The 16,226-nt window shown below is 38.6% G+C and overlaps 1 protein-coding gene across 4 annotated transcripts in view; it reads right to left on the bottom strand.

Moving 5' to 3' along the window:
• LOC135256124 (doublecortin domain-containing protein 2-like) overlaps nucleotides 1-15,877 on the bottom strand; it is a 45,338-nt gene extending 29,461 nt beyond the window's left edge. The window contains exons 1-8 of one of the 4 annotated variants that reach the window (XM_064337980.1): nucleotides 14,949-15,877; nucleotides 14,483-14,534; nucleotides 8,773-8,849; nucleotides 6,549-6,599; nucleotides 5,370-5,504; nucleotides 2,942-3,091; nucleotides 2,367-2,421; nucleotides 1,405-1,588 (exon numbers count right to left, since the gene is read on the bottom strand). In XM_064337980.1, coding sequence (XP_064194050.1) covers nucleotides 1,405-1,588; nucleotides 2,367-2,421; nucleotides 2,942-3,091; nucleotides 5,370-5,504; nucleotides 6,549-6,599; nucleotides 8,773-8,849; nucleotides 14,483-14,534; nucleotides 14,949-15,238 — 994 coding nt within the window. In that variant the 5' untranslated portion in view covers nucleotides 15,239-15,877. Of the gene's footprint in view, nucleotides 1-1,404; nucleotides 1,589-2,366; nucleotides 2,422-2,941; nucleotides 3,092-5,369; nucleotides 5,505-6,548; nucleotides 6,600-8,772; nucleotides 8,850-14,482; nucleotides 14,535-14,944 lie in introns of all 4 variants that reach the window. The other 3 variants (XM_064337979.1, XM_064337986.1, XM_064337983.1) reach the window with 3 other exon arrangements.
• Between the last annotated feature and the right edge of the window lie 349 nt (nucleotides 15,878-16,226).

Raw genomic sequence — 16,226 nt, 5'->3', positions numbered from 1 at the left:
CAACATCTCTTTCCAAATATAATGCCAGGGTTACTCACAAACATCCACATAGCTTAATTAGCCCACAGTGTCACTGAAAACTACTTCTACTAAGTACGCCAACAGTGTATATCAGTGTAAAGTTTAAACCAAAGCATGCCAGTATTCTGGGGTGCAGTGATAACATTGTTAAAACATTGTGCAGTTAGAGAAGGAGCGCTGCACAGATGAAGATAGTAGCCAAAAAGGTGTTCTTGGAAAGAGGAGGAAATGCAAATATATCAAAAAAGGAGGTTCAGTTTTCCAGTCAAAAATATGAAAACAAAGTGGTAATCTAAGGCACTCATAATGACGAAGTTAAAAGCCTTTATTTAAACACGGGAAGAAGAATTTAAAAACGTGCTGGACCTACACTTTACAGCCATCATCAGGGTTCCAAAAGCATGAGGAGCACAATGTTATATATTCACTAGTAGTAGTGAATCACTACCCTCATGTGTCGTTCAAAAATTAGCTGATGGAACAATTAAATGAAGATTTGTGTGGCCAGTCAGAAAAATAAGTTTTGTTAAACAGATATTCATAATCGGTCACACGTGTATGACACATTCACAAAAAAACAGGAAAAGTCAGTATCTATATTGATCCCCTGTAAATTAGTGGCTTTTAGTTGGTGAGTTCGTAATACTTTGTGTTGTATCAAGCGTTTAAGTCTGTCCCTGCACATCACAACTTCAATAGCCATTACTTTGAACAAATCAGAATTGCTGAATACAGGAGGTTCACTGAAATTTGTATTCCATCATAGCAAAAACAATAAACTAAAACAACAAGCTAAAATAACATTTACAAAAGAAAGATAAAAAGCCTTAAATAGAACACTGCATAAATAAGTAAGGATTGGCAGGTTTGGTATCTACACAAAAGAGGTCCCAAAAAGTGTCATTCAGTTTTTTATGCCAAATTTCAGGAAATGTATAAAGGCCTAACAATAGTATAATCAGATAAGGACACTTGGCTAACTCAAGGTTTTCTTCACTATCCTATACTACTAATGGCTTTAAGGGGAATTTTCTGCCACCACATACTACCACTATGTGATCAAACAGACCGTTTGAGCAACGTTCGACCTGCAGGAATTCCATTTAAAAATAAGTTTGCCATTGTGCACCCTGAAAAAGCAAATCATATTCAGTCCTTGGTCAGCAGCTCCTTATGAAATGTGCTGTGTGTGTCTTGCAAAATGTGAAAGGAGATGCATTTATTGGAATGTTTTGAAGTTTCAATATTTGAAATTAGTATATGGCATTGCAAAACAATAACAGCTTCCTGAGGGTTTTGTGGCAGTGCAAGTAGATGTAAGTACTGGCTTTTAGCCAGACAATGATCTAAAGGGAAACACTAGGGTGTTTGTAGTTTTCTTACCATTACTCTGCCCTCCCAGGCTCATGGTCATGCCACTCTTCTTTTGCCTCAGCTTCAGGAGCCTGGCCTGGGACAATTCGCTGACGATGGTGGCCAGGTGCTCCTTTTGCTGGGTGAGAGGAGAGGTCTTGGTTTCTTCCGCTTCACCGTTGCTCACTATGGACTTACTCTGGTCCCGACCCACCTGCCAAAGTTAACAAAGGAAATAGGATAAAAAATTCCACACTGCTATTATCTAACCTCTCCACCTTCTATGCTGGCTCCTGATCTTACCCTCCAAGACAATTTAATTGTGATCGACCTAAGCTTGATCATGTACCAAATTATAGTGGTATTGTAAAACGGTAAAACATATATACATGTAAATACCATTAAATAAACAATGACTGTCTGTACTTTTGTCTCATATCAACAAGGTATATCAAGTATCAATGAGGTGGTTTTTTTAATGACATTTTGAATATTTTTCAGATAGTTCTAGCATAGTTTTTCAGCTGTTAAAGTCCTATTTATGTGTGGTCATGATGATTCATTTCTTCTTCAAATTGGGAACTTGTACCTAGGAATGTTTATTTTATTTTTACCCACACATATTTTATGGAGGACACAAGTGATATATATACTTTTCAGTTCACTGAGCCTTGTTTCACTTATTAGGGATGGCTAGCACCTATAGTAAAACGTTTTTGTCTTTTTAATCCTATGATTCTTCAGATTTCAACAGGCAAAATTTGTCAAAATGAACAAAATATGTCCGCCAGGCAGGGGGTAACCTTATGCAAATCACCCCATAACTGAGTATTTTGTTTAACTCTAGTAGATTGGAGACCCAGTTGACAATAATTGAAAATCATTAGTAAGGCATATAGAGGCCTGACACTTGCACACATATGAAGACACTGACATGGAAAAATAGCAAGCTAGCACAACACTGTTTTGTCTTAAATTAAGCATGCACTTACATTTCCATTTTGTTTTCTGAATCTGTAAATTGGAGGTAGTGATGCAGCTTTAGATCTGAAAATTTAGATGTTATATAATTAAAATCACAGACAATCTATTTTACAACATATTCAAATGGAATAAGCTTGTATCCTCTTATTTTTAAATGTTTTTTAACTATGACTAAGAAACTGAATATTCTGAAGAAAGCTGCTTCTGTTGCAATGCTGTTGCCTTAGTTCTTCCACAAAATATGTACTTAACTTTAAATAACGGCAGTAAAGCTACAATGCAAGTGCTGCAACTGGATGAAATTGAATGCTCACTGAATACGAAAAATAATACATTGTTCATTGATTCACAAAGCCATAACATATGATAGTATATACTGTTCAAATATAACCTTGCCCCCCTTCACAAAGGGATGCAGTAAGCATTCAAAGCAGTATTTGTACAATAAAACATAGGACAGGTTGGAACTTACTTAAATGAAACCCTAAATACAAACATTACAAGGTTAAACTACTGATAATGAACAGTGAAACTACTGGCCTACTTCATCAAGGCATGATACAAAACTTCATATGAATCTTACCCGACAAATCTTCGCATTCCAATAGGTTTGTTGAAAATCAGCTCACTATAGGGGAGCTTTTTAAACTTTTCACGCCCAACAGCTACATAGAATTGTCCATTTTCCAGGTCCTTCCCCTCACTGATGATTGTACCATCCAAAGTGTACAGGCTGTGAAAGACATATTTAAATTGTTTTAAATCCAAGCCCAGACTTAAAAAAATAAAAAATAAATAAAAAAGATTAAGCCTTTTTGACCACATTTGATTCAAACAGGAATAGAAACAAACACTTACATGAGCAGGCTTCCAAAACACTGGTAACAATTAAATGAACTGTGACCTGGTACTGGAACTGGAATCCTGAGATTGCTCAGCTCTGACATTTAGTGCTCTTGCAATCAAACAATGAGTGCAAACAACAAACTGTGTTCTATCTTTATTAGTAGATGATAGACAACTATGTCAAACACAGAGTTTCTAAGTGTCAGCATTGACATATAGGTCATCCATTTATCGAGAAATCCCTCCCTCCAGTCTCAACTGCAACTAAACATGACACATTGGACAATACCATCTATTCATAAAAATATTCTTTCGCCACCAAACATTTGTATTCTGTCCTAGCGAATAGATAAAGCCAAAAATAGCCTGAAGGTATGCCAATACAGTGGTGAAAAACACTGCTCACTGAATAGCGAAATAAACAAAAGGAATTCTGGTGTAATTACACCACATCTTTCTACGTCCAATATCTGCATCAAAATATGGAATAAATATACAATCTTACCATTGATTATACACATAAAGATGTCCTTTTCAAGATTCAGTGGTCATTCATTATCTTGAACAATTCCTTTGAGAAATATACACACAAATATAAAGTGGGGGTAGGCATTTACTTCAACTAAACACAAAACCCCACTTGCTTTTTACGAGTAGAGGACCGTATAATCTTTCCAACAGTGAATGCCATGTTTCACATGAAGTTTATGAGAATGATTGCGAGCCTTGCACAACGGCATGAATGGTTGCTTCAGCACAGCATTGGACAGTTATCTGTAACCTTATGCAGTAATACACAAGCATTCGTTGAGGCGTAATAATTTTTTTCTTTTTGAAGATTTTACAAATTTTGCCAACTCATCACATGGCTAAAGCAAAATCTTGCTGACATGGATTTGGGGACTGGGTCAGAAGAGCAGAAGGAAGGAGGGTGACACATACGAAGATGTATGTATTACTGTTTGTAATATTTCAATTATTTACATTGTGTCATATTTTTGACATTGTTATATTTGCAATATGTGCAATGGACGTAAGAGACAACTGTTAGCCTTAGCAAATAATGCTCTGCATATTTTTAACTGGAGCTAAATAACTGTTAGTATAGAGGCATTGTTAGCCTAGCCTGGGCAGTGCTAGCGTAGTGGCTCATACTGGCCTGCTTTGTTAGAATTCAAACAACTCACAATTAAACTGAGTGTCTTTCAAGAGGTTTGCCCTATTGCATTCATGGGTGGCTCAGTCACGTGTTGATGCACCGGTTTATCGTGACGCTAGAACACTGGCTTTTATTGTTATCTCCATGAGTGTGTTTCTTTCGGGATGGAAAATACTTATTCAAATTTACGGTGACCTGATATGTTCTAGGTGAACGTAAAATAGTAACATTTTTTAAATGTCATCCCATCCCCATGCAACAAAATGTTATATACTGTAGAGTACAGACAAACATACAAGGGTGAATGATTGCATACTGTATTTAGGTATTCATATGCTTTATATTGGACAAAAAGCATTTTATTCATTTTTGGAGAGGTTCTGGAGAGGTATTTGGACTCCTAGATATCTTAGACCATTATACCAATTAAATATAGTAATCCCCACTTAGAAATGATGCATAAGTGAAAACAGTTGATCTGTAGTGAATATATATGATTATGTTATGATTTATAGCAATGCATAATTTATACATTTTCGGATAGATTTGGAGACACCAGGGTATACTGCTTACTTTTTGCTTCATTGATCTTTACTAGTTCCACATAACACCCTAAACTTCAACATACTTGTGGTCATGGAGTTTCTGAACCAGGACATGAGTAGTGTTACCTGTTATATGTGTGTGTGTCAGTGTGTGTGCGTGTGTGATCTCTCAGTATTTCATTTCGAACTAAAGAATAATAACTTTATTTTTGCATTTTAGCAAAATTTAGGTAGAAATAAATGAATCTAAGTATTTAGCATTGTAAATGGTACAGGTGCCTTGACAAGTCTATGCGATGCTCATATCTAGAGTTATAAAGCCTTAAATAGAATACTGCCTAATAAGGCCAGATTTGGCATTCGCGCAAAAGGGTTAAGGACTGTGTAACGTGGTCTCTTTATAGCTACTTTAGCCCATGTAGAGCTTGTCAAGGATGGAATTTGAGTACATTTCAGCTTACCTGCGTACCCCTCCCAGTACCCTCAGTCCCATTTTCTCTGTAATCATTTCCAGCACCCGCGCATGCTGAACCAGAATCCGCTGCGGTATCAGAAGCCTTATAGCTGGGTTCAGCACATCCCCATTGGCAAGGATGCTGCAACAATGTGACACATAAACAATGTGAGGTGTGGACACTCTGACAGACATATCTATAAGTGAAATCTTTAAGTGAACTCAAACTCATACTAATGCTGTTGTCATTCATTAATATCGACTCACAAGCTTGCATACCAGTGAAGCTGACTGAAGGATAGGTTCACAAAGGTAGAATATCTATGCAGTCAGCAACGTAACATTTGGTCAAATATTTATTTGTTCTTGATTTGGCTCTGCACTCCATAATTAAAAAAAAAATTATAGCACTATACATTGTCCCAATATTTCAGGGCATCGTAATGTTTGGGACAAATAGCTTCACAGGTGTTTCTGATTAGTCAGGTGTGTTCAATAGCTTCTTTAGTGCAGGTATAAGAGAGCTTCCAGTATCTAGTCTTGTCTGTTATTACTGTTTGTCAAAGAGAGGACAAGAGTTGTGCCAATGCAAGTCAAGAAAGCCATTATGAGACTGAGAAATAAAAAAAGAAAAAACAAAGGCATAAGCCAAACCTTAGGCTTACCAAAATTAACCGTTTGGAACATCATTAAGAAGAAAGCACTGGTGAGCTCAGTAATCACAAAGGTCCTGGAGGGCAAGGAAGTCCTCAACAGCTCATGACCGAAGAATTCTCACCAAAATGAACAGCCCTCAAACACCTGTCCGACAGATCAGGAACAATCTCCAGAAGGCAGGAGTGGATGTGTCAGTGACTACTGTCTGCAGAAGAATTCACAAACTTTCTGGACAGATTGAGACTCACGGTGAAGCTACACTGTACGCAGCGCCGCGACACCGCCTCCATTCATTTTGAATGAGAGGTGGCGGTGGCTCCTTGCAAAGCATGTTGGGATTGCAGGTGGCGCAGCGAGAGGCGGCGAGGCCGTGGGGGAGATGGCCAAAGTTCAACTTTGACCCCCCACACCGCGTCGCGGTAACCAATCAGATTTGATCTAATGATCCGTCAAGTAAATTGTCCCCATTTTTTCTTATTTTAGTTCCACATTCTATCGTTTCACATTCAAAAAAGAAAGGAAAACTCACTGTAATTGCCGTGTCAGGTTACCCGTCTCTATATGATCCTGCGCTGCCCTCCTATAGAGACACCAACAAGAGGAACGCAGTGTGGAGGAAAGTTGCCGAAATTGTCGGTTTCTCTGGTATGTCGATAGCCATTATCGTGTAAATTTCACAGAAGATGCAATGCTGCTGACGAGCTCGTGGCTGGTGTCTAGTTTATCGTAATAATTCAAATACAAAATCCAATCTTACATTTTCATATTTTTAAAATTTTTCTTCAACGGCATAACGATAACATGAAACAGGACATTAAACCCGGTCAACATTTAATGAACACAACTGTCTGTCAAAAATAGGTGACACGCCCACAAACAGCCGATTGTGGGGATGCGGCGTGGCGTCGTCGCGTACAGTGTGGCTTTACCGTCACTTGTATCAGACTGATGGCAAGAGAAAAGTGTAGAGGCTAAAAGAAACTGCCCACGATCCAAAGCATTCCCCCCCCCCCATCCATCATCTATGGTGGGGGGTGTTATGGTTTGTGCACGATACATGGCTGCCATAGGTACTGGCTCTTCATTGATGATGGAACTGCTGAAAGCAACAGCATAATTAATTCTTAAATGTACAGAAGCATCTCATCTGCTCAGGTTCAAGCAAATGCTTCTAAACTGTGCTTCATGCTACAGCAAGACAATGATCCAAACATACTGCTAAAGCAACAGAAGGAGTCTTTCAAAGTCAAAAACTGGAACATTTTTAACTGGCATTTCACCTGATCAGAATCCTACTGAACATGCAATTGATATGCTGAATAGGAAACTTGCCCCTAAAAAAAGCAGGCTGAAGATGGCTGCAGTGCAGGCCTGGCAGTGCATCACCAGAGATACTCAGCACCTTGTGTTGTTTGTGGGTCACAGACTTCAAGCAGTCATTGCGAACAAAGTATATGCAACAACGACTAAACATTACAACTTAATAGGTGCCTACTGATTCAGTATTTAATTTAATTACTAAATTGTTCACATCTTTATGTAATTGTTTGCTAGAACCTAATTACTAGCTTGTTAAAACTCTGGGGATGCAATTGTGTTTGCAACAAAAACCAGCATAGACAGAGGTAGCCAGGACCAAGTTTGAAAACCATTGGCATACAAAATACTGTGTTCAGTGTCAAACTGGGACAGTCATAGATGTGGGTATATCTGGTAAGGGGACCAGTGAAGTTTTCTGATGCGCTCTGAAAAGTCTACTCAGGCAATGCATGTGGTGAAGTGACACAATGTGTTGGAGTCCCTGGTGACAATTTTCCTGCACTAACCGATGACTCAAATCGCTTAATTTAAGGTTTAGCTGCTTTTGTAAACTTCTAAGAAGGACTACATTACATTACATTACATTACATTATAGGCATTTAGCAGACGCTCTTATCCAGAGCGACTTACACAACTTTTACAAAGCATTTTTACATTGTATCCATTTATACAGCTGGATATATGCTGAAGCAATGCAGGTTAAGTGCCTTGCTCAAGGGTACAACGGCTACACTCCGTCCTCCAGGACTAGGAATCCAACAGCATCCTTCTGCTTTATAAGCAAATATGCACATGCCATTTCATATTTAGCTGTTCTGAAATAGCTCCATCGTTAAAACACACATATCTTGGATGTAATTCAAATTTACATTTTGCAGCATAAGCCTTGTGCTGGCTAATTACATTGCCATAGATGTACTGTGTTAACTATGAGACAGTTTCTGTGTTATTTATAATTAAAAACCAAGATGTGGTAAGCATACATATAGTATGCATATTATTTTAACAGCTCTCTTGAAAGTAGTCTGGAAAGTAGTCTTAAAGTAGGGCGGCAGTGTAGTGCAGAGGGTAAGGAACTGGGCTTGTAACCGAAAGGTCGTAGGTTCGATTCCTGGGTTGGACACCGCCGTTGTACCCTTGAGCAAGGTACTTAACCTGAAATGCTTCAGTATACATCCAGCTGTATAAATGGATTGAATGTAAAAGTTGTGTAAGTCGCTCTGGATAAGAGCATCTGTTAAATGCCTGTAATGTAGTCTATTTGGATTGCGAAGTTTATGTTTTCTGGGGAGGGGTCTGAATATTTAAATACTTATTATTTACAGGCATTAATTACTGGATTATGACTTTATTCGGTCATGCACATGCATACTCACAAGCAATACCAATACTGCTGCAGGTGACAGGAGGAGGGGCTTACGAACTAAACTTACAAAATTGTGCAGGGCTCTCTGATGGGCTTCAGGAATCTTGCAGAGACAATAATCCGACTTTGGGGCACTGGTTTCACCTAGAAACAAAGACTGTTCTGGTTTAAACAGTTCAAATGGTAATGTAATGCATAAATAAAATAAAACATTGGAACATATGATAGAAACACATTTCTTCCCTTTGTTTTAATGAAGCACTCTAAACCTTTTCCCCATTGTTCTTTAGCAAAAGTGCTAAACCAGCTTTGTTTCATTTAGAATTTTTTTAAATCAATGGACAGTGGGAGTCATTTCTGTTTAATGCTCACCTTTTGCATCAGTGACAATGATAATGTGATTAAACGCGATCAAGATTCAAACAGCATGTGCCACAATACATGCTATTCTGTGCTTTTCATCTTTTTTGTGAGCCCACGCAGTTCTTTTTTTGATAACTCCCAGCCATCTCCCAGGGGACTTTCAGGTCTGAAAACTATCTCCTGTGGCCTGCTGTCCTTTTTCTCTCCAGCTGGAGGTAAAAGCAGCAGGTCAGTCAGCAGCAAGCCAGAGCAGGGGCTGCCCCAGTTGCACCTAGACTCCAGGGGTTAATTGGCACCATCTATGGTTTTGTCCTCTGGCAGGGCAGACTATTCCCTAGCAACGGTGATCCACACTCACGCAAACAGGCACGCACAGAGCCCAGGGGTCAGAGAATGTACTGTGCATGTTTTTTGAGGAGCGAGCCTTGAAGGGCCTCTCTAATCGAAATAATCAGACCGAGCAAGAGGGTGCCAAGGGGGAAAGTGCGGCCCTCATAAATAGGCCTCGTTAAATATCGCCCAGTAGTGATTGCATTCGTGCCAATTACCTGGGAAACCTTTCCTTTGCTCCCGCAAATAAAATGTGCCATGATAAAGGGGAAAGGTGCCTTGCAGTTCATATGTTTGGTTAGGCAAGTCAATAAAAACTAACTCCTGGGGCCACTGGGAGGCACATCCCGTTAATACTTAGAAAGGCAGCTTTTTAAAATTTCCTATTGGCGTCAGGCTTGTCCAGCATTACAGCATCAATTTCTGTAGCGACCTCATTTCATAAAGATGACTATTTTCCTGAAATAAAGGACACAACTGAATCAATTTTAACATTTGTATTTGGAAATTATAGCGGCTTTGTTATATAGGCTAAGGGAGAAATATATCAAGGCTTATTACTGGCACACTGACAAAAGTGATGCACTGTGCAAAATAAGACAAAACACCAAAAAAAGGTAGTTAAAGAAATACAAAGTGATATACACTACTTGGCCAAAAGTATGTGCATAACTGACATCCCACATCTCATCCAAAATGGGTATTAATATGGACTTGGTCCACCGTATGCTGCTATAACAACCTCCATTCTTCTTGGAAGGCTTTAGACTGTATTAGATGTTGCAGGAATTTGCTTCCATTTACCCAGAAGAGCATTAGTGAAGGCGGGCACGGATTGGGCGATTAGGCCTAGCCTGCACATGGTTTTCCAATTGATCCCAAACGTGTTTGATGGGGTTGAGGTCAGGGCTCTGTGCAGGCCAGTCAAGCTCTTCCACACTGTTCTTGACAAAACCGTGCTGTATGCCCGTGAGCATTGTCATAGTGAAACAGGAAAGGGCCTTCCCCAAAGTGTTGAGGAAGCACAGAATCATCTAGAATGTGATTGTATGTTGAAGCATTAAGATTTGCCTTCACTGAAACTAAGGGGCCTAGTGCAAAATATGAAAAACAGCCCCAGACCAAGGGGTGTCCAGATACTTTTGGTACATACAGTGCATGTTTTTTAAAAGTCTATTCAGTTTACTAGAATTACTTATTTTAACACTCCCTTTAATGTCCATTGAATAACACCCTTTTTTCTAAACATAGGATTGTTTTCTTTTCTGTTATGCAGTGGAGACTCTCAAACATGTTGAATCGACCGACAATAAAAGCATATTTGTGTTCGAAGACCGTGGCAGCATTTTGCTAAATTTCAAGTGTTTTTCCACCAATATTATTAGCTGTTGAAAACACACACTGAGCACAAAGCACACAGCACTGCAGTTGTCATACTTAAGAAACATGCCTCAGAAATAAACATCATCAGTAGAACTACCACTTCATTCAAATAAAAAAGAAAATGGTTCAGAAGGGGAAAGTGAAAGTACACTCTCTGGGGATGAGGATGTTTATTTCCATGAAGGACGACATGCAATGCAGGACAAAGTGAAACTGAAAATGACACATTCATGCTATTCTAATACGGTGGGTGCTGTTGTTACTATTTGTGCAATGGAATGCAAAGGATACTATGTATATATTCTACTATATTTAGTATTATAACTATAGGAATATAACCATTGTTTTACAGGCATTACAAAACCTAGTTATTCTCAAACTGTGTTTGATACATTGGGATTCATGTCACTTTTATTTGTCACCTGCTTCAATAGCTTGTAACCTAATTATTCAGTTCCTGGCATTAAATAAATAAATAATTTTATTTATATGGATAGTCATTCGTAAAGGTATTTATTTGTGTTTTATCATATAGTTATGTATAATGTTAATATTTTATTATTTATTATTGGTTAATGTAGTCATTGTTTCCTGGCCTAAGCTTGACCATTCCTGTTTGGGAAGTTTTGTGCACAAAATGAGAGGTTGCATGAGGGGTCATGTATAGGATAAACCTGGTTAAACTGTAAAAAAAAAAAAAAAAAAAAACAGGGTAGTGAAAATGTCAAAACCACCAGAGAGTTCAATGAGTTTTAAGCCCAAATATTTAGGAAAAGCCATTGAAGGCTTTTTGTTGGAGTAATTTTAATTTTAAAGCCTAAATGCCTGATGGCGTCACCGCTGTGCAGCAGCCCTGCAGGGCAACACACATTTGCCCTTCGTGTCACCAAGGAAGTCCGCTTGTTGAGCTGCACATAAAGTGCTGTCCTCTAACTTGCGTCTGTGGAAGGCCAACTTGCAAACTACAGTGTAACAAGAAGCAGAGGTTGACATGTTTTGGGGACACAGCACACAGAAAAAATACAATTGGCCATACCAGACTGGGGAATCTGGTTCATTGTCTTGGTTCTTTTCCACCCAGCCAAATTGTATTTGTTTGTAGGCACGGAAAAATCTGCCTGCACCCGCTTCCGCCATCTATACTTCTGCTTTAAGGGAGGCACAGCAAAGAGGAAAAAGCCAATGTGAATGTACCAAAAGGATATTTTTACCATCACTCAAGAGCTAACGGTAACAACAGCAAGAGAGCTGGGCAAGGGCACCATGGTACGCACTTGAATTAAAACAGGCTTTCAAGGGCACTGATTATGCCCAGGGAATTAATAATTCACAGTCAAAGAGACCATCAACAAATTGATCCTTCCCAGACGACAAGAGAGACGGCGAAACATTACACCTCGCCTAACTGATTACGGACTCAAACGACCAAGTGAAGGGTAAATGTCGCACCTTCCTGTGAAATAGAAAACACACCTTTCTAACATCAAGGCCCCGCCTAAAAAACATGCACCCTATTGTGAGTGAGCTCACACGCAACTGCGAGTGATGAAGATGGGATGCCTGACAATAAACAAAACAAACCGCAGTTTCTTTTAAAAATTATCTTTCACTGGTGTTTACAAGGATGGTGGCAAGAAATATGAATGGCCCTGCAAAAACATCTAGCCCCTATTTGTCCACTTATGTTAGGACTCCCATTCCAAGGATGTTCAAACCCACCGCCCCAGACCCTCCCCTCCAACATCAAATTACATAAAAAAGCTAAACTGCAGGTTTTGAGATGACTCTTTGAACCAAAGTGTACTTTTCTATCATTTGGTTAACCGATGAGCAAACATAAACATCCACTCTCACATAGCTTCATATTTTAAGAGGGTTAAACTTGATGACTTATTTTTATATTTTATTATTTTTACATATCTTGCTGAACCACCAGATACAAAAACTGTACTTCTCTAGCTTATATGTGTTTTGTTTTCACAAGGAACCTCATTACTGTTTTGGTCTGTGTGGAAGGAGAAAAGTAAATGGCCACAGAGACAACACAAATGCTTTATAAATGTCTACATGGTATGATCATGAATTGCCATGCATCTTGTCTGTGCAGAAAGGCAAAAATAGCAGTTTCTGAGCAGAAACTGAGACTACGTTGTGTATTACACATAAAATATACACAGCGTAGGTGTAACTCTCCCTTAATTAACTCCTGAGGTTAATCTCTGCAAGCACAAACATGCAGATTTGCTCATCTCTTAGGTTACCAGGGTACAACTATCTGCAAAATACAACAAGAGGCTGCAAACTCTGGACAAGCACTGCAGATTACAGGAACGGTTGCTAACGAAGGAACTCCCTCAAACAGCAGGGCGACCCCTTATCATGTATTTGTTCTGCTTCCTTAAGTGCAAATAATCCCTTGCATGTTCCGTTTATCTGTTCAAGGCTCCATGGAATCAATTCCCACAGTGACATTATAGTGGGCATGCATTATGCATGGTAAATTACTTATCTCTTTCACAGTCACAGCAATAATGATCTTTTGTTACTGCGTGTTCCTACCAAGACTTCCATGACCCAAGGGTAACAACACAACTTCGACATGACCTCTGCACACATTACTTCAAGCAATTAAGTATATAAAAGGTGACAGGTTATAATCATGCAGATGTAAAATTAGAGAGCAGATTTGGTGCATATATACTAAGCACAGCATGTGAAGTTCTGTAAATAACAGAAGAATTGAAACCTGCACCCTGAACTATCAAACATTTGAATATAATATGAAAATGAAAGATTAATATCCAAATGTCCATAATGAATGAACCATACTTTTACCAGTACAAGCTGTATTATTGAAATATCTCCTGTAGTGTAAAATTAGCTAATTAGCATGTTTTTGTTTTTACAAAATATTGATAATTTTTATTATTCTCTTTCAGATGAAAGAACCACAACCTCATACTTTTTGATGTTATTAATAAGTGTCCATGTGATATTTCAGTGTTATTTCAGTTCTACGCTAAACAATTACAATATTCACACCTATTTTGTGCCAATATATCGGTTTTTCCTCAAACACATAAACTGGAAACAAAAAATTTACCAGGTGGAGCTGTCATCATACTTTTGGGAGCAGAAAACTTTCATACTGAGAAGTACACCAGCACTCCCCTAAGAAAGACTCTGTCAAATGGTAAAGCATAATGTAAATACCTCATTAAATTATAATATAAATGATTAAGTTTTACCAATAACTATATTTTCCATGCAAACGCAATAGCACAGTTGTACATATTTCAATAACTTTACTCTCGTAAACAGATTAGAAACTCTTAGTTAAAAGATTGCAAAACACTGTGTGTGATCCATAACACACTGAAAATGGTCTTTTAATTTTTTTTTTTACCAGATTTCAATATCCTTTGCTACAGCTTTCTTATTACATATTTTGAGTCACTTTCAGACATTGTACACTGCCTTTTTCATCTCAACTAGAATATACTTCAATTTATTTTTTACGAAAACAAAAAAAATGTTGCCCCATCTACTGCAGAATATGTTTAACCACATTTACAGCCAAAAACATGTCTCAGGTGTTGATAACTTGTGATGGTACTTTCTTCAGATTTTCACACGTATTACATAACAGGTGTGCTAAATATGTACACAGGCCACTGGTGCAAAACACCCTGAAGTCTTACCTGGCCATTACTCTGTAGCATTTTTTTCTTCTTGGTTCCAATCTGCAAATAACTGCAAATGACAAGCAAGTTGAAAAATAAAACAGCAGTTCAGTACATAATATATAGACAACATGCAGCACTAAGTTAGCAATTATCTGCACGACATGCCTTTCAAGGAAAGGTGGTGAAAATTTTGATTTCAAACTATTTTAAAGACATTTTTGTAAGTTTCAAAGGTCACCACAAACTTTCGTTTGCTCATGTGTGAGCTGCTCAATATTTAGCATTTAACTTAACACCTTTAAGACACCAAATGCCTGCACAGGCTGAACTGTAACTGCAGTTGCGTCCACTTGCATCCAAATAAGGCAAAGAAAAACGTTAACAACAGCATTGCTCATTTCTGATATGATACAAAGTAACATACAATTACACAGAACTGAGACCGCGTCATTCTTCAGATACAGCGACCAATTTTACCTACTCTAGTTTCTTAAATTTCTCCTTTCCAGCCGCCACATACTGCTCCCCGCTCTGTAGGTGCTCCAACGAAGACACTCGATGTCCCGCTTTTGGGGTGTAAATGGTCCTCACAGCCCCAAACGGAGCTTGCACGCCGCCGGTTACTTCCTTTAGAAATGTCTCGAAATTGCTCACCCTCTTCTCGTTTATCACAAGACGTCGGCCTTCATAATACGGATCTCCATTGCGATACACAAAAATATTTTTCACTACTGGCTGTGACAGAAAATTTGGTTTGTCTGAGTTCATCATGCAGTTAGATGATCTGTTAATTTAGTTCTAATATATGAAATATCACGCAGTATCTGTTCCCAAAGGCGATACGTGTGTTAAGAACTCGAAATCGAAGTGTAAAACCGGAGCGTGCATGTATCCAATTGTTGTCATAATTAAAATGCCATGAGTCGGTATTATAACCTATACGCTATACACGCTGGCTCAACAAAGCAGAAATTACCCGAAGCAAAAGTAATGCATCACACCGAGAAAAAATAGGCTAAAGCTCCTGAAATGTCAAGTGAACTCTCTAATCCAAAATTTCACAACAGGTGGATACTTATCGACGATCAACTTAATATTCACTAATGACTGGACGCGAAAACAATTCAAAGTGAAGCCTGAACTGCCTGCAGCCGAGCTCGAGGCGCTGTAGTTACCGGCAACTACCCAATAAACTATTAAGCGAAGCACTTCGCGTTGCATGGTGCAGGAGGGTATCATGGGAAAATCTGTGTTATTTTGAACAGTTTCTATAGAAACATCTCTTGCTGGCAAATCTCACAGCTACTAATTGCTGAATGCATATTTTTGTGTGCAGTATTTCCCCGTGTAACAATCAGTATACCAATGTATAAGGTTGCAAATGTGCTGGCTATTGAGTGTTAATGTTTAGAATCGAATGCATCAGCTGTGTGGATCAACTTAAGGTATTTTCGGGCGATGCTCAGATCTGAATCAAAGAAAACTCTCGTTCAACCAGCGTTTTAATTAGGTGTCAAGGGACCCCTTGCTCTCACCAGTCTATTGCTATTGCTTAGATATGGTTATGTGCGGAAAACAAAACATGTTTGTTTCGTTTGTTGTATGACAACAGAGAAGCAAATGGTTTGATATTAGTGTTGTCGTCCAGTGAAAAAAGTACATTTAATCTCAAGTGGAAACGTGTTGGAGATATCTCCAGTTTTGACACGTGGCTGCGATACAGTTCTACACGCATGGAAATACCACTATTGCTCCACAC

This window comes from Anguilla rostrata, chromosome 1 (genome assembly GCF_018555375.3).
Source record: "Anguilla rostrata isolate EN2019 chromosome 1, ASM1855537v3, whole genome shotgun sequence".
NCBI classification, from domain to species: domain Eukaryota; kingdom Metazoa; phylum Chordata; class Actinopteri; order Anguilliformes; family Anguillidae; genus Anguilla; species Anguilla rostrata.
Note: the sequence above shows the minus strand (reverse complement) of the source record. Positions and strands in the feature narration are given on the sequence as shown.